General features: G+C 42.8%; 1 protein-coding gene and 1 long non-coding RNA gene across 2 annotated transcripts in view; one reads left to right on the top strand and one right to left on the bottom strand.

Moving 5' to 3' along the window:
* Positions 1 to 6,083, top strand: part of MINPP1 (multiple inositol-polyphosphate phosphatase 1) — a 19,813-nt gene extending 13,730 nt beyond the window's left edge. Inside the window, exon 5 of the mRNA XM_083443686.1 lies at positions 4,186 to 6,083. Within this exon, the coding sequence (XP_083299812.1) occupies positions 4,186 to 4,597 (412 nt within the window). The 3' untranslated portion in view covers positions 4,598 to 6,083. The remainder of the gene's footprint in view (positions 1 to 4,185) is intronic.
* Positions 836 to 19,228, bottom strand: LOC310679053. Its single transcript, XR_014512101.1, has 3 exons — positions 19,218 to 19,228; positions 17,287 to 17,402; positions 836 to 998 (listed from the first exon to the last, which is right to left on the bottom strand). It is a non-coding gene; the product is annotated as an uncharacterized lncRNA (long non-coding RNA).

The following is a 19,228-nucleotide window of genomic DNA, read 5'->3' as shown; positions in this document are numbered from 1 at the left end:
AACACTGTTCTAGAGCGTGGGTGGGGAATCTTTTCCTGGGGCCATATTGAAAGCTCCCACCTCCTCTCATGGACTATCGTGACAGGTAGATGGGGTCCAATGGGAACTTCGATGCCTGCAGACTTGCTGATTTGCACTGACAGCAAGCCTTGCTTTGTCAAGGAACAATAGAGAGTGCTCTCTAAGGCTCCTAATTGTTGGCAAACACGTCTCTACCTGCTCCACACTTAACATCGCAGATAATATCAGGTGTCGGGCAGGTTGGTGTGGCTTGGGGAAAATGGTCTCATAGACCAAACTGGAACCCATGCTGGGCCTGACTAGACTTGTAGGGTGGAGGTTACCCATCTCTGCTGTAGAGTCCAGACTGGGACTAGTGGTATTTGAAGTCCAAAACATCTGAAGCAGGCTTGCTTAAACTCACCCCTCCAGATGTTTTGAGACTACAATTCCCATCATCCCTGACCACTGGTCCTGCTAGCTAGGGATCATGGGAGTTGTAGGCCAAAAACATCTGGAGGGCCGAGTTTGAGGAAGCCTGATCTGGAGAGTGCCAGATTGACCAAGGCCGATCCTGCCCTGTATTATGTATTGTGACTTGCAGCAGCTCACCCAATAGCGAGGGATAGGTTTTAGGGTTTCTGAACACATCTTGACAGCTTGGTGGCGAGGTACTCTGTGTGCTGAATTGACTTTGGGATACCCACTTCCAATTCTTTGAAACAGAAATAAAACTTTAAAATGCCAGCATGTAAATTCAGATTTGATTGTTTTCCGATATCTCTTTACTGAATGGGTTTGTACGTTACTCCCAAACTCTTATTACACAAAGCTAGAGAATTTTAGAAACAGTGGACTATCTCATTAGGTATTAAACTCCTGAGTTCATGCTTGAGAGAAACGCCTTCTTTCTAAACCAGTCAGACACTGCCTTCATTTGTGGGTGAGGCTTTTAAGCTGGCAGCCAACAGACGAAAGTGCCAAACATCACCTTTTGCCTAAAGAAAAAGAACAAAGATCTGTTTGCTGTGATAGTTTACTAAACAGAAAGCAATTTGTGCTGTTCTTTCTGATGTCAGATGTTGGCAGAAACATTTCTGCTCCCAGAATTTTGATACTGATTTCTGATCAGTGTTCAAAAATGTGCGGTAGCGCATTGGTACAGGCTTCATTTATTTGAGTTTTATGTTGGAGTTACCTAGCTTATTTTTATGCGCCTTATTAGGCTATGCATAAGAGAAACCTGCATGTAAGAAGCATGTAAGAAGCACTAGCCACATGGCAGAAGACTATAGGAAGCAATGACTTTGGTAAAGGAGGCATCTCATTAAACAGCTAAAATGTTCATCCTGACCAAAGACTAAATTCACTTGTGTTGGTTTTCTTAATAAAATAAAGAAAAGAAAGAAGGAAATTTGGTATTTGTTACTTGCATTGGGTCAGTAATTGTGGGTCAGATATTGTATACCTTCATTTCCTTACGTAAAAACAGTTTTTAGTCTGACTTCTTGGGCTTGCTAAATCACAGTATGGTGGGGAATTTCTTCTGTACTACCCCACCATAAGCACAAAAATATGTATATGAATTCTAGGAGAAATGAGTAATCTATCTTATTTCCTTAAAGCTTGCGACCAGTTATAAAGAACTGAGGATATCACATAACTTATGCAGTACTTTATTATGTCAAAGTGTCATTTTTAAACTTCAGAAACAGGATACTTCAAAGCATTCTTCTCTAAATGGGACAGGTCAAACAAGTAGTTACATTTTATTTCCTTTTTGAAGTTACAGGTTAACTTAAAGTACCAAGAACTTTCCTCTGTTGAATTAAAAACTGTATTTTAGCTTTGGCTTGTTGCTTGGTCTTCGTACGCTTGTCATAGCTGCTGCTAATAATTCTAAGACTTGAAAGTTTTTACATTTAATTGTGATGAAAACCTGGATTTATGATCTGGGCTTTGTTTATTCCATTCACAAAACACAACATATGTAAAGCATGATGTCCCCTAATGCAAATTATAGTAACACCTATATGTTCCTTTATATAGATTATGTTACAAGCTTCTAAAGGTAGGGACAGCATAATGTAATAAGTATCTTATCAAGCTTATTACTGAGAAGCTTGGTTTAGCTGGAACTCTAAACATACTTATTCATTTCTTAAAATGTATACACCGCTTGATGCGGGGGGCACACCTCAAAGCAGTTCACATAAAGATAAAACAATAAAACTGAGGAAAATCCACAACCTTACTTCAAAGCATACAACGAATAAAAATACTGGAGTTGACATTCTGCTTTACTATAACATCATGGAATCATGAGTAACATGGGATCTCAGACCTTTAAATTTTCTAAAAAATATATTAACTATAAATAGTAGTGATGATAATAGTTTTGGGGAGAAGAAACTAGACAGTTGCTTTTGCATTACTTTTTTATATTGTACCATCACCACGGTACATTAGAGTTACATAAGCAACATAGACGCTCTAGGAACTTACAATCTGAAACGAAACAGGCATTTGGTCAGTTGACTGTCAAGGTTTGAGGAGTGGAGATCATGGGCAGAGATAAAATGAGAAATAGGAGTCAAAATATAGGTTGAGTAGGGGCAGAGAGAGGTCTTGAAGGCCAGGCTTTCTATTGACTATAGAAATAATGGGAAGTCAGGGAAGGAAACAAATGATGTGGTCAGATCAGTGAGAAATGAGAATAATTTTGGTTTTGGTTTCTCGATAGACGGGAGAGGACTAAGATATGAAAGGGGAAGAGGCCAGAGGGCTTACATGAACCAGAGTTGTAGCCACGAGGACAGAGAGGAACAGTTGGATTTTTAGTATGTTGTACAGGGAGAAAGGTCCATAACATGGCCGTTCTAAACAGGTGGGTAGCAGTGGAGAGAAACTAATCCAAGATAAGCTGTGACAATAGGATGAATGAAGTAGTTGCCATTCATGTGCCAAAAAAATCATTACAGAGTGAGCGCATCATCTGTAGATGAGTTGCGAGTTGCACATTCTCTGCTTTGCCATTCATTCTCTTTAGACAATTGCTCTCTTCCGCTGCACCCCAATATCCACATGATCTCAGCTGTAACTGCAGGTCATCTCTTAACCGGGAATGAGATTGAACTCTGTAATCTTCTAGTTCTTTTCTTAAAAATAACATATTGCTGGTCCCGGGGGGAGGTTACCGTGGGGCGAGGTCCAGGACCTGGGTCGAGGGTCGGTAGTCTGTCCTCCACGGGCGAGGCGGGGTCCAAAGCAAGGAGCTGGGCAAGGACAGGAACTCTGAAGGAACAGGACTGGGTGCTGGTCAAAACAGCTCTTTAACGACGTTGCTCCTGCAACCTGGGACCGGGCTGACTGGCCTTTATCTTCTCTGAGGCCAGGGGCGGTCCCGGCCCCCAGGTGACCCGCCTCTCCTGGCCTTAAGGCGAGCACTCCTCTTGGGAGAAACCAGTTCCCTCCGCCTCTCTGCCCTGAGCCGGCTCAGAAGAGGCCGGAGGGTTACTGGACCCAGGGGGAGACTCACCTTCCCCTGACAGGGCTGGGAGAGGTGCACCTGTAGGCAATGCGTCCTCAATCGCCTCCGGAGCCAGAGTGGATTCACCTGGTGTCTGCTCCTGAGGATCCGGCACAGGTGCAGGCGCTTCAGAATCAAGGCCCTGCCCCAGCTCAGCCGGCCCTGGAGGCGGGGACTCCTGTGCAGGCTGGGGTTCCTCCGGTTCAGCCTCTGAATCGGATTCCCAGGCCACCACAAACATATTATTATTATTATTATTATTATTATTATTATTATTATTTATTAAAATGATTTCTTGACCAAGTGTTTTTTAGCAGTCAAATGCCGTTCCTATGGTTCAGACCACCAAAAGTAAAACAACTCTTTTACAGTAGCATAGTTGGCTAATTCTTGTAACTATACAGTAGTTGTGCCTCACTGCTTGGGACTCCACTACATTAGTCAAAAAACAGCGTTTTGAATGCGTTATAAACATGCAACACCAGATGGTGCTGGAGAGTAACAAAAAATTATGTGATTTTCCATAGCATTTCCTTTTCTTTTGTTATAATGATTTAATTTCTGACTTATTTATAGCGTGTGTTTTTCCCTATGTGTAGATCCACCCTTAGATTCATCTGACTAACCATCTTTTGCTTGGCTTTTAAACTTTCTAGTTCGAAGCCTATTTCCTCTCCCGTGATCCTCCAGTTTGGACATGCAGAAACCCTTCAACCTCTCCTTGCTCTCATGGGCTACTTCAAAGACAAAGAGCCTCTTAAAGCTAACAACTACCACAGGCAGATGCACCGGAAATTTCGTAGTGGCCGCATCGTCCCTTACGCCGCAAACCTGTTGTTTGTGCTTTATCACTGTGATCAAGCCACAACTCCAAAGGAAGAGTACAAGATCCAGATACTGCTCAACGAGAAGCTGATGGAATTTCCACACACGGGAGAAACAGTTGCTTTGTACACCGACCTGAAAAACCACTATAATGAAGCCCTCCAAAATTGTCACTTTTCCGAAGTGTGCGACATGCCAAAAAATACTACTGAAGGTGATCTGTATATAAAGGGGACAAAGTAGAGGAAGCGTTTTTTGTGTGTGGAAGTGTTTGATAAAATGTAGCTCTTTTGCTTTTGCTACTTTTTAGGAAGATTTACCCAAAACAACTTCATAAACTGGTTTTTGAAATTCAAAAACAAAATTACAAAAACAAAGATACAGGACATCTCAAAACATTCAAACAAACTTCTGAAGCTGTTTCTGGAAAAGAGTTGCCTTTTTTAGGATCAAGAATGATCTAGGTGTAACCACATGGTATTTGGCATGCAGTTTACTTCATAGCTATGCCAGTTATTTAATGTGAATAGTTTGGAAGTTATTGTGGATCTCAATTGCTGCTTCACTGGAATATTCACTTGTGAATACAGCCTCTTATGTACAAACATCTCCTAAGTACAAACATCTCTTATATAAGATTCCAGGTGGTTTTCATGGTTATGTTTTACAAAAATAATTGGTTTTTGCCAAGTATTTTGGAGACCTTGCATAAAAGGTTGCATCTAGTTAAGTTATACTCAAAATAGTCCACTGAAATAATGGACTTTACTAATTACTGATTTTAATGGGTCTGCTCTGAATATGACCTAATTGCGCACAACCCCCAAATTGTAAAGCAATAGGAGAATACCAGTGCTGCTTAATCTATTTTCATAATTCAGTCTTTTTTGTGTTTTGTTTTGGTAGCTTTTGCCCAGCAATAATGTGGTTCTGTGGCTGCAAAAAGAGGGGTGGTACGTTTGCCATTTGGGCAGACGCCAATCTGTGATGGGCATTCAGGTATTCTTTAATAATAACATTGAAGAGAAGGGGGTCACTGCTTTGAGTTCAGCTCCAAAAAGAACAAAATTACTCAGCTAGAGAGAGCACAGTCGTACCTTGGAAGTCGAATGGAATCCATTCTGGGAATCTGTTCGACTTCCAAAATATTTGGAAGCCAAAGCATGGCTTCTGATTGGCTACAGGAAGCTCCTGCAGCCAATCAGAAGCCCCGTCAGACGTCCGGCCTCCAAAAATAGTTTGCAAACCGGAATAGTCACTTCTGGGTTTGCGGCATTCGGGAGCCAAAACATTCAAGAACTTAGCTGTTCAGAAACCAAGGTACGACTGTAGTTCATAGTGCACATTTTAAAGAGGAAATCCATGATGCTTTAATATGGCTTCCCCCTTTAAATCCATTCTTGGGTGTGGTTTCCATATGTAAACTGTAAAGAGACTGCTTTTCCCAACTAAATATATTCAATCATGCATTGAAGCAGGAATTAGGTTTTTCAGAATTGAAAATAGTATTATCACCTCAGTCTTGGCTTTTTTTGGTCTGTTTCTCTATAGCTTTTTTTCATTCCTATGAACCATTCCTTGAAACCGGAGTGTTTTTTTTTAGTGGGGCACTATCTTGGATACAGTATTGCTAAACACTTTGAAGATTTTGGTTTTGGTTTTTACCAAGAGTTGCTGCTAAAAAACCCATGCTTTTAAGAAAAATAATAAAGAACAACTATCCATAGAAGAGACTGCATCATGGTTATACAGTGTGCAGCGTATCTCTGTGTTAAATTGCTGGTCTATAACATGAGATGCCATACAGCACCATTTTGAAGGGAGCTCTTTCTAAAGAGAAGGTTTTACTGACAATTTTGGGGTTTGGGGTGGGGAGGGGCGGTTCTTAATGGGGAGTGTCAGGTGAACAAACCTGTAAGGATAGGTCTGTTGTCATTGAAGTCCCGTCTATCCAATTCCACAGGATAAACGAAATGTAGCATATCGCATGATAAAGCTGCTTTCATACTGGATGAATATAAGTATTTGTGAGCAGTGTGGTTGCTAAGGTGTGTGCTTACAGTGGAGCCTTTTGTGTGCCTATAATTCAGTTTATAGTTTCAAACTTCTGCTGCATATCATATAATGGTTTGGTTGCTGTATAACAAAAGAGGGAAAACTTCACGATAGCACAAGCTGTTTAAACACCTCAAATGTTGTCAGATAGCTATCACGCCATTCCAAAAAAAAAAAAAAAAAAAAAATTAAAGAAAAATAATTATTGGACTGATTTGTCTCATTTGTTAAATGCAGGATAGATGTTTAGGCTTAAGGCACAAAATGCACCATACAGACCTAAAATGTGGGGAGTAGTCATTTCAAGTGGAAGAAGAGCAAACTAGAGAGGCTAGTGAACTTTTCTCAGCCAGCTGCTTTTTTCCCCCTGTCTGGGCTTGGAGACTGGAAAAGGGAGCTCAGTTTCAGGAAGGTGTTGTGGTGACAGGGCTGGGAAAGGGTTTAGCACCTCCTATTTCGAATCCCCGCGGCGGGGTGCGCTCCTGTCGCTCGGTCCCAGCGCCTGCCAACCTAGCAGTTCGAAAGCACCCCTGGGTGCAAGTAGATAAATAGGGACCGCTTACTAGCGGGAAGGTAAACGGCGTTTCCGTGTGCGGCTCTGACTTGCCAGAGCAGCGATGTCACGCTGGCCACGTGACCCGGAAGTGTCTTCGGACAGCGCTGGCCCCCGGCCTCTTTGAGTGAGATGGGCGCACAACCCTAGAGTCTGTCAAGACTGGCCCGTACGGGCAGGGGTACCTTTACCTTTATTGCTCCCTCTGCCTCTCTGCTTGAAGTTGTATTCTATAGATATATACCTGTATGTGCATACACATATACACGCACAATTTTATACCTGTTCAGCAACCCATGTCCTAAGATAAGAATCAGCAGAAAGTGATGAGTCATCAAAAGGAAGTGATGAGTCATAAGACAGGGCTATGTAGATAAAAGGTAGAATAATGAAGAGATGCAAAAAATGCATGCAATTCCCGATGAATAACTCTACCAACTAGAGCATGCAGCTTTCCTTTCTACTTGTGGCAGGGCAGGGAGATGGAAGAACTACGTATATATTTCATTACTTGAAAATAGGGTGAAAGAATGGCGCCCCTTTCTGTACGTTAAATAAAACAATTTAATTATTGTTCTGCACTTTCAGGTTGGCAGTCAGCCTGACCTACCTTACAGGGTCGTTTTGTGGGGATTATATGAGGAGGGCTGGAACTATTTATGCTACTTTACGCTCCTTGGAGAATAAAGCTGGAGTATATAAACAATAATACTAAGGTAGCTCCATTCACTGCAGTGGGGCCAGCAAGTTTGCTATTTGAAGAAATAATGATGACTCGTACCTTAAATGTGGTATGAGGTTATGGTAGCGCACCTGCTTTCTAATGCCACTCTTAAGCACTTGTTAAAACAGTGATTTGAGTGGCTACTTTTAAAGCATTGAAGATAAACAGGGGGACACGATTTGCAATCAATTAAAAATGTTTGCATAAGGTGGGGAAATGTGTTTTAGTGCAGGAACAGGCTTTGGCTTCTGTAATTACAAAGTGGGTCAAATGCTTCTGTCCTTGAGCTTTAAGCTGGCAGCCCTTGGGTCTTTCATTCAGCTGTTCATTGGTAGTCCTAGCATGGGTCATAACACTTAAGATATCTCCATATTTTAAGACTACAGTGGTACCTCGGAAGTTGAACGGAATCCGTTCGACTTCCAGAATGTTTGGAAACCAAGGCATGGCTTCCTATTGGCTGCAGGAAGTCGCATTGGATGTTTGGGTTCCAAAGAACGTTTGTGAATCGGAACACTCACTTCCAGGTTTGCGGTGCTTGGGAGCCAAAACGTTCAAGTCGCAAGGCGTTCATCAACCAAGGTACGACTGTATAATGTTAAATGTAGTCAAATGTCTAGAAAAATGCAGTTTCATGTTTACAGAGCAGCTTTTCAATGGTGCCCCAAAATAGTTACTACCTACAAAGTAACAATTGCATTGTATTTGCCTTATGTAAGCTTTTTCTTTTTCTTCTTGGCAGCAAACCATTAGTCCTCAACAACTTTCAATGAAGTGATGACAAGTGGATTAAAAAGTATTGTTTACATTGCTTCAAAGAAATTAAAACTCCCTGCAATTAAGCTTTTTTTTTTTTTTTTAAGGTAAAACTGTCTTGAATGGTTACACAATTTACCCATATGAGTTTTCTACCTTCCTGCTGATCAGGAAGCTGACACAGCAGAATTGACAACACGGATCATTTGTTAGAGCAGGGATGGAGGAGGGAGAGAGAGAGACAGAAAAAGGTCCAGACTTAAATTGTTCTGTGTACAGTCTGAACCCAATAATGGTAATACACTGCAATGCACAGTTTTGGATACAGAGAAATAAGAGCATAGAGAAATTATACAGGCAGATGGAGGTGCTAAGAGTCACATTGATGGCTCACTGGAGAGAAATTTCCTTCTCGCAAGGCAGTCAGTTTGTACACACATGCAAAAATATCTTAGCAATCCATCGCCCTTCACAAACACCCTTCTTAAAAAACAAATAACAAAATGGACTTCTTTAGTGGCTCCCTAATTGTGGCTCCATCCCTGCTCTAGAAAAATTTTCTGCGTTTTCAACCATAGGATGAATTCTGGCATCATGCAAATATTTGGTGAGTCATAACGTGGGTAAATTTATTACAAATTCTATAAAGAAATCTAATTGCACTTATACTACCTTGTCATGAGGAGACAATGCAATGCTTGCTCACATAAACGTTCTCTGCTGCTCGCTTTCATTTGCTTTTCGCATATCGCAGCATCCGTAAATGAATATCATTTCTCATTTGGGGTAGCTAGTGCCAGTACTTGGAATGCAATTTGCCTAATAGACGATCTGTAAGATCTTTGGGTGTACTTCCCAATCTTTGACTAAAAGCAAGGCAAACAGTTGCCTGACTTCTTGAAGACTGGCCTTAGACTGCAGCAGCAATCTGTATGTTTAAAAATTCAAGAGTAAACATGTTGATGCAAAGCCAGTCCTCATCTCCATAGGCCTTGCACGCATGCTTAGACTTAGAGGACCTGAGTGACACGTAACCTTTTGAAACAGGCAATACTGATTATTTGCATGTTGTGGCAAAGATATTTCTAATCAGGCAAATGGAGGGAAAGGGAAGTAGAGGGTTGTCTAGCTGTAGCAGCAACAAAAGTATTTAAGCCTGTATAACCAGCTTTGCAGTCAGTTGGGTTTTTTGCTTGTTTGTTCTTTGCAGCTCTTAGGAGGGAAGAGGTGTGGGTTTGTTTCTGTAGTGAAAAGCCACAGCTTCTCCATGGAAAGCTTTATGACTCCTTTTTCAGCCTCTCTTCACCACACCCTCCCTTGCATTGATGAAGCAGTCCCAAGTGCAGGTGGAATAATGCACACACATAAAAGCAAGTTGTGTACATGTTAATACATCACGTGAACAGAGGTTTATGCGCACACAGCGTTATAGATTTTAGGACCTTCCTAAAACATTAATTACTAGCAGGCTTGTACTGTATCTGGCATAGATTGGAAGTCCTAAGAAAGAAAAATCAGTACAATTTTGAAAGGGTTCAGTTCACCATCTTGGACTGAACATGGAATCCAGTTGTATCCAAACAGGTAAAAACCCGGCTCCTTGATCTCAGGAATCATCACGTAAAAAAATGATTATGATATCTTAAGAGGTGTCCAAGTGCACAGTGGACCAATGAACAATTTCCCAGAATGGATACTAGATATAGCTGAATTAAAAGCTTTGAATTGATCTTACTCCCATCTTCTTGGAGTAGAGTTCCCCAATACCTATACACACAATGTTTTTACCAGCAATAACAACAAAAGAGAGAACAGGGCAATAGTATCTCTTCCATATGACAATCTTCTGTGAATGGTATAGTATGCTTATGCATATAAATCATTGTGGGAAGTCATGTTTCTTATCATCTGAGCATTTGGGATTGGTTTCTATCTGTCTTGGTAAACAATGGAGTATGCCTCCAGGGGTGAAGTCAAACTGGTGCATTAGCAGCACTCCAGGGCGCAAGCCTGGGCAGATGACAAGACCCCCACCTCTTGGCCTCACGGATGTGGCCCAAAGGAAAGCAGAGCAATGTGCTGGGAACCAGCTTGGCTACAGGAGTTGCTGGAAGGAAGCGTTCAAGGCGCCATCCAACCATCTTAGGGACTCTGGATTTGTATAGGGTTTACTCCTTAGCCATTTCTTCTCCCACAGATATCCCGCTTGGCAGCGGAGGTTTAGGATTAGAGTTTTCCTTCTCCTCCTAGCTACCTTCAGATGTGGTTGAACCCCATTTGCTACTCACTCCCCTCTACAATACAGCAATCATCTTCCTGATCAGTGGACCCACTATTGGTCTTGTCCGCTCAACCTGTTGGAGACTGTCTTCACATGCAGGGGAAGTCCCAGACTCACTGAGGGTTTGAGACCCACTGGCTATCCTCACCTGGTTTAGCCGGCCAGGTGAAGCTCTTCCCAGGGTGTGGCTACTGTCCTATGCTAACAGCTTCTAGGAGCCACAGGTGAGAGCTGAGTGCAGAGTCGGGACTGAGGGGGGACAAACTACCCCAGAAAGAGCACATCATGTCCACTACCAGAAGTACTACTCCACTCCTAGCACCCCATGCACCCCATCATCTGAACAACTGGCTGTGAATTTCAACATCACAGGTGCTTGGAAAGTAGATCATGCAGAACTAATAGTACGATGATTTCATTTTTTGTAGTCATGTAAGGACATAGCTTTCCTAATGATTGGGCTCAAATGTGCGTGCCAGTAACTCATGATAACTTGGCAACTTATGTTTCCCTGTAAATATTGAGTAATGCTTTCAGCAGTCCTTCTCTCCAATTCCTGACTCTATTTTTAGCAGCTGAATGATGCTAAAATCACTCAAAATGCACCACAGGAAGTATAGCTTCTTATCCTTGTTATATGTCACAGATGAGAATAGAGACACATACATTTTTGTGTGTGTGTGTATTGCTTCTCTTCTCGCCACTCCAATGCTAGACCATTCCCTTCCATATAGTTGGAGATTCTCTTTCACCTGCTTGACAGTAATCTGACTATAGCTATTTGCTTTATAAAAGAAAAAGAGGAAAGCACAATATCACAATCGTTTCAGCTGTTCTTCCTATATAACAGATGCGGGTCACACCCCCCCATAAACATTTATTCTGTGTATATAGACATTTATTGAGGGGATGAGGTAGAAGGGCATGACACTCACGTATGCATTTATTTGCATGCACACTGAAGTCAGATTGCAACACACACACACACACCCTCCAAACTGTAGCTTCTAGAGCAGAGCTGAGGGGCATTTTCAGCCCAAGGGCTGCATTCTCAGCTGGTAGAGCATAAGAGTCAAGATCAAGGGTTCGAGCCCCATGTTGGGCCAAATATTCCTAAATTGTAGGGGGTTGCGCTTGATGACCCTTCCAACTCTACAATTCTATAAAACCTTCTGAAGGTCACAGGCCAGTGTTGGGCAGCGCCAGGAGCAAACGTAGGTGGAGCAAGATATGCTAATCTTACCTCCCTGCAGTGGCCTAATTGCTACACAAACTCACACTTCCCTCAGAGGTATTATTAGAGCTCAAGGGCACATTTTAGTCAGACGAAAGCACTGATGATTGCGTTCAGGAGACAGTTCTGAGGGCTAGGTAGAAGGACCTTTCAGCTCTTGTGCCTGAGGTTCTCCAACCCTGAGAGAAAATCCAGTGGAAAGGGTTGAAACCTAACAAGTTTTTGGTCAGCCTTCCCCAACCTTAGGGTGCTTTTGGACTCCTGTCATCTCAGACCATTGGTCATGGTGGCTGAGGGTGATCATACTTCAACAACATCTCAGGACCCAAGGTTGTAGGACATGGGTGCATGCAGACAAGTTGTTTTTTTAAAGGCATTGTCATCTACCAATGGTAGCTGTTACCATGGTGTTGTTCCAGTGTGACAGGCATTGTGCCTGATCCAGCACTTCTACCAGTTACTAGTGTGACGTATGTTGCGTCTGCAGTGTATAATTGCATAATTAGAGTGACTTCTACATGAATGGAAGATTTGTCTTCTCTTAGCTGTTCACTTTGGACTAATGCATAAAAGGCATATTTTCGAATGATAATGTGAGTTTCTGGCTTGTAGTGGGGCAAAGGTTTACACCTCCAGCTTGTTCCTTTAAGGCGGTGATCCCCCGCTGCACTGAAAACTCCCTTTGTCAACTTTTGGCCTGTTTACTCTCTCTCACACACACACAAAAATCGTAACGCTCCGCAAAGGCTGTTTGTTCTGAACAGCCCCACTGGAATCAAGTGTGTACACACTTAGCTGTAGTTTCCCAGGTAATATAGCATGGAAGAACCAGCCTCCCAATGCTGGCATTGTTGTGGCTGACCTGACCAGGATAGAGATGGGTCAGTAGTCGGAGAAGGGCTATGTGAATGCCCAGTGGAGCCAATCCAGTATTCACATAGCCCAGTTCTACTCCCATGCAAGAAAGTAGCAGAGGTGGCTCTGGTGTCAAGAGAGTGGCTCCACTCCACAGCTTGTACCGCTATGGCACTGTAGAGCTCTACATTCTGCTTATCCTCATGCATCTACTAAAAATGAGTTCAGGAGGCTCCCGTTTAAAAACTTTTATGTGGGAGGAAGTGGAACACCTCAGGGTCTACTTCTGAGTAAATGTGCACAGGATCGGTCTGCTTAGTAATAATTAATTTGAAGACTAACACAGCTGTTGGGAAACTAGTAATTCCCATTTCTGAACACTTGCCAGAGGCAAGATTAGTTTCGCATTTGTTTGAAATCCAACACATCTTTGTGTTAGCAAAAGCTTCAAATGCATTCCTCTTTGTTCCTTGAGGTCAATGTGGAGGCAAGAAGGAAGCAAAATGTTCTCAACTAGATCATTTTTCAGCTGCTTGGGACCTCTACACAGTAATGCCCCTGCTTTTTTAATCCTTTGGCAAAAGGATTTATTCTGAGGCTGTGTATATGTTACCGCTGACTCTGGCTGCAGAGTGCTCCCACCTCTGCTGTTTTGAAGAAGACATTAGCCGCAATGCATAGGTGCTGTGTAGTTTCTTGAGAAATGGCCCCATCTGTTGCTCTTTTGCTCTTACCATCTTCCATCCAATGAGCAAACGGAAGCCATGGTTAAACTGAAGTGGTGTGTACATTTCAGGAAGCTGTTGCACATGCAACAAGTGACAGCACATGCAAATGACAGCTTCCATGAATTGGAATTTGGCACTGGGGAACGAATCAGGTAATGGGCACCAGGTGAAGACATCCATGCCTCCTCTCTAGTGTGAAGAGCAACATAAAAAGTGACTTGAAACGCTGGGATGGCGGGGGGTGGGGATAGTGGCAGGAATGAACTCACTGCTTTTTGAGCGGCTGGTGTGTACATAGCCTGAGTTTAGATGTGAGTGGCAAATAGCTGAATCAGCCATTTACACAACTCTGTTCAGAGTCCTGACAAAAAAACAAAACTGTGAGCAAATAACTACCTGCAGAAAATGTACCTTGATCAGGCTGTGAACTTTGTGTGATGTTAGATAACTAGCTTAAGGGCAACTACAAAAAGGGGATAATGGGAATTATCTGATACTGAGCTCCCTCCATTCTGTTTAACTGAATCCCTTCAAATTACCTTGCTGGTTTTGAGTGCTTCTAGGTGAAGATTCCCGCCCCCCCCCCCGAAGATTTCAAGCATACTTTATGAACACACCCAATACTTGCCAAGATTAGCAGAGTCAAAATAACTGCCACAATCCAAAAGAGGAATTGCACAGGGCTTGTTGCATAACAGACACACATTCATAGAACTTTTGTGCTGCTTCTCCGCCCCTCTCTATTCAGAGAACTTCTTGCCAAACATCTTAGCTGTGTGAAAGCTTGCTGTTTTCTTAGCTTGGTTAACTACGGGAAAACATTAACACTGATGCAAAATCAAAGCCAAAAGATATACCATATTAACTTTGCAATCCTATGCAATGTTGACACGGCAGCAAGTCTCATTTTGTTGAAAGGGGCTTTCTCCCTAGTTAGTATGTTTATACTGAAGGCTAAGCCAGATAAATTCTAGATATTTTTTCTTCAGCATGTGCTGTGTGAATAATATTTCTTTTTGTTCCACTTCTGCTTAACATGATTCATCTAGAGCACAGAGAAAGAGAGAGGTTAAACACGGCAATGAAATGTAATCTACCAGCACTGTGCAACCACAACGTTTAATTGTAATCTGAACAACAGAAAGCCTCATACATTTTTCAAGCAAAGCTAGAACAAACATATGCTAGGACGCCATATCTTGAAATGGTGTGGGTGTACTTTTAAATTAATCACTGGGTCATTTCCAGATAAGATTCCTCAAAAGCACGAAGACAGATTTTGAGTGCTGTACAAAATGTTACACCCAGAATACGATGATAGTTTCACAAAACCATTGGCCCAAGTCAGCGATTACATTTGATGTATGTAGGCCTGGTCTTTCAGACCTGCATAATCCACTTTGACTCTCTTTTGGGGTGGGGTGCAGAATTGCATATCCCTTTTCACACTATGTCTCTGGGGCTTCTCTCCATCTCCATTCATCCTTCATTCTCCAACTTGGTGCCCTCCAGGTATTTTAGTGAATGACAAATATCACTCATTGGCCATTCTGGCTGGCATCAATGAGAATTGTAATGTGAAACATCTAAAAGGGCACCAGGTTAAGGAAGGCTAGTTTAGAATCTAAAGTTTTAGGGCAGGGGTAGCCAGTGTAGTGCTGCAGAGCAACATAGGAAGTGACATTATACTGAGCCGACACTGACTGGCAGCAGCTTTCTGGGATTTCAGAAAGTGGCATTCCCAGCCCTGCCTTCAGTTGCTGCTGATTAAACCTGAGACCTTCTGCCATTGATCTACTGCCCTTTCCCACAGCTGATGTGGAATAATAATAATAATAATAATAATAATAATAATAATAATAATAATAATTTATTTATACCCCGCCCTTCCCAGTTTAAAAACTGGGCTCAGGGTGGCTCAGGGTGGCTAACAGCAAATATAAAACATTGATTATTGTAGTCCAATAACATCTGGAGGGTGTTGGCTACTCCTGTTTCAGAGCCAAAGACTGGATGAAGGGGTGTGGTACTAAAGCAGTGGAGTTAAGCCACAGCTGATGGTTATCTCTGTTAATATATTTGGCTGGTATTAAAAGAGAAGGTTTCTGGCAAGACTGCTCCATTGATTATGTTGTGTCATCATCCTAAATGTTTACTGAACTACATTCCAGAATTCATGCAGGACCCACTTAAGGTCTACCTGGCCAGTCCTTATTGCTGTTGGGGTGGCTGAATGTGCTGAAACAGCACAGCTGAAGCCCAAAGGAGCTCCAGGACACACAAAAACTTGGGAAGTGTTCTTACCTATGCTCCATTGAAGTGTTTCCCTTGAACAAGTCTTGCGCTTTCCCTATAAGAAGTAAACAAAGGCAAAGGCCAGCCACTATGAAGTACTTCTCCAGGATGGGTAAATGGTCCTATTTAACATTGTAAGAAGGGGCTGGATGAGATCATCTGAAGGCTGAAGGTCTATTTTTCATTTTCAGTCGACCTGAAGTCATTTTCTCCACTGTGGATCTTTGCTTGGGGAGGGATATAAATGGGCTAGATGTGAGTGAATAAACAAAGCCGAACATTGGTAAAATACAATGTTGTGATGCTGGGTGTTACCCAGGTTAGTTTAGCTGGGAGAGTGTTTGGGATCAACAGATCATTCCCTACTACAGCAGACTTGCCAACAAATATAACAGTTTCTGAACATTTCCCTTTGGGATTTTTGAAATATTAAAAAAGAGCAATAAATGTCAACAAATGTCTGACATCACAACATATGTATGTTTCCATAAATGCTAAAAACATAATTCTTAAGCTTTTAGGAGGATGTATCTGTGCACATTGCAGCACATTTAAAACACATGCTTAAAAGAAAAAAAGAATATTGGGAACTGTAGTTCTTCAAAGGTGCTGGAACTGTAGCTTTGTAAGTAGCAAACTAGTATCATTTTAAAATATTGGTGATCAGTGGCAGTTGATGTGAGCGAGGTAACAAAACTCACACTAAAGGTTACATTTTTCAGGCTCCCCTTTGTGCCACAACAACATAATCCTGTCTACATAAAAGAGGAGTGCAATTAACAGTGATGAAAGCATTGCGTGAGAAATCTCTCCCTACAAATGTGCGGTATATCATAAACCTGTGTTTGATGAGGTCATTACCACCTGACATCTCCCAGGTCATGCAAGATATTTGTGCAAGCCTTTGCACAGGCATTCTTACTTGTTCAGAAGAATTATTACGCTACTTTTGCCCCAGTTCTTCCCATAGCTTACTCAGTAGCTTACTCCCATAGCTTCAGAGTAAGCTACTGAAATCGATTCAGTGTTGGAGAACATGGGTACTATTAAGCAAACATTTGAGCTGCCTAACTAACACTCGCTTAGATTGGTTGGTGTTAAGCAGCTTGTGAACACAACTGCAACCTTTTAAAAATTGTAAATTGTAATTAACAATTGCCAAATGCTACACCTCTCCCTGACCCTGCAGCGCTCTCCAAACTTATCATTACCGGTCCCACAGATTGTAAGACAGGAATGACCGCTCCCCACATCAAATGGGGGGCGCCTTTTGCGTGATCCTATGCGGCTCCCAGCCATATAGCCTGGCTTTGCCCTTCCCAGGCTGGATATCTGGAGGTCACAACCTACCTCAAGCAGTTACCCAATCCCACCTGGGGAGGCGCTGCCAGGGGACCTGGCCAGGTAGGGGGAGGGACCGCCATACTCACACAATAGAGGGTGGATCTTACCTGGGAATCGTCAGTTGGCTCCAGAGCTTCTCCCATCCTGCCCTCCCTCAGTTAAGCCTTCCTTTGCAGGTTAATCTCTTCTCCACAGGTACACGGGCGCTGCTACATCATGGTCGCTGTTGAAGGGCCGGAAAGGAATTTTTCTGCATTGACAGGTTTTGCCTTCCCCATAGCAAAACGTCACAACTTTGGCAGTTTCAGGCATTGGGTGGAATCCTTTAATCTATCTTCCCTTAATGGGGGGGGGGGGCCTGAAGCGGTGACCCTGTTAAAGGGGTTGTTTTGAGGGGAGGCATTGGCCATACGCCAATTGGATGTCATTGCTCTTCCCTGCAATGGTGGCAAAACAGGGGGCGGGCTCTCTGCTTGAACATATGTTCTCCAGAGCCTGCCCAATCCTCACACAGTCTGGATAACCCTGATGTTCCCCAGATCCCTGGCCAGGGACTGGGAGGAATAAATTCCCAATGCCTAAGCCAAGGTCTCCCTACATCTGAAACTTTAATAAAGCTGTGGCCAATTTTAATCCCATAGCACGTTGTCTTGAGTCGTTATTCCACTCGGGAGTCACCTGGGGCTGGGGGGACTCCACCTGCCCACACAATCCCCTCCCTTTGCTGCCCCACTCTGTCCAGCAGGGCTAGCACACCCCACCTTAAGGGTGGATCCAACACATGTGGCTTAAGAGTTCTTCATCCTCCTCAACAGCCTGCCCAATTGTCTGTGCTCCTTCTGCAAGTTCAGGAGGCAGAGCTGAGGCTTGCAGTTTCCCATCTCCTGGGCTACCTGGGCTGCCAGTTAATGTTTTAAGGTATGGCCTGTGGCACACAAAGAGAGGCACTTATAGAAAAGGCAGTAAAGAAACTGTCAACCCCTCACCCCTGCAATTTATTAATTTTTGCCCACATATACCAACAGTTTCATCCCTTCCAGGTATATGTGGGTCCTCTTTTCCACTGATAGAGAGAGTGCAGGAGGATGTACAGAAACTATTTTACTGTATGTAGGTAAACTGTACTTTTAATTGTTCCATCCACTTTTGCTTCACGCTGTACCTGCCTCTGACATGTGGCCCTCAGGCTGTAAAATTCATCCTGCCCCAGGCAGCTTATTTCAAGAGCAAACTGTACTACTTTTCCTGCCAGTCTGTTCAACCTGGGAAGCACTGCAACAAATGGGATATGTGTGTGTGTGTTAGGCCTGTCGCTCCCCCCCCCCCCCCAGTTACCGTATTCTCCCATGAAAGGCAGCCTCAGGTACTTTGACTGCTTTCCTTGATTCCTTCCATCCACAGGATTCTGCAGCCTTGCAACCTCTTAAGCAATATCCCCGCTTTTCTAGCTGCAGTCCCTACTGGCTGGGCAAGCAACGAATCTAGCATGAGTGAGCAACCAGCCCAGCAAAAGTTAAAATCCTGTGAGTTACTATGGATGTTCAGCATCAGACTAAGGGGTTGGAAACAAACCTCTTTAAAGATGAGTGCAGTACTCTGTTTCCTTTGGGCAAACACAAGGGTATTTCAACACTTCATCAAATCAGGAGTGTATTTTACATGCTTAACTTAATACACATTTGTTTGTTTTTTTTAAAAAGCTCCTGTTATTTTTCCTAAAACCTATTATGCAAGGACAAACTTCACAAGCATTTGACCTGTAACCTGCAGTATTGATATTGGCTCCATTGCATGGCTGTTGTGAACCTCTCTCTTGCTCTCTCTCAACCTCCAAAACAGCAATATGGGAATAATATATTATATTTACACTGACATTTCATTGGCAGGATTATTTCAAAATGTTTTTTTCTCATGGAATATGACAATAGAGTAGTAAATCCTATCTTTGCTGATACTTTTGCACAGCAGTAGGCATGCTGCTGCCCAGCCACTTCTAAGATGCTGGTGTTCTCCACTGATTTCCATGGGTAGCACTCACTTCCATCCTTG

The sequence above is a fragment of the Podarcis tiliguerta genome (assembly GCF_965153285.1).
Source record: "Podarcis tiliguerta genome assembly, chromosome: 5".
Taxonomy (NCBI): Eukaryota; Metazoa; Chordata; class Lepidosauria; order Squamata; family Lacertidae; genus Podarcis; species Podarcis tiliguerta.
The sequence above is the reverse complement of the archived record's forward strand: the minus strand, read 5'-3'. Positions and strand labels throughout refer to the sequence as shown.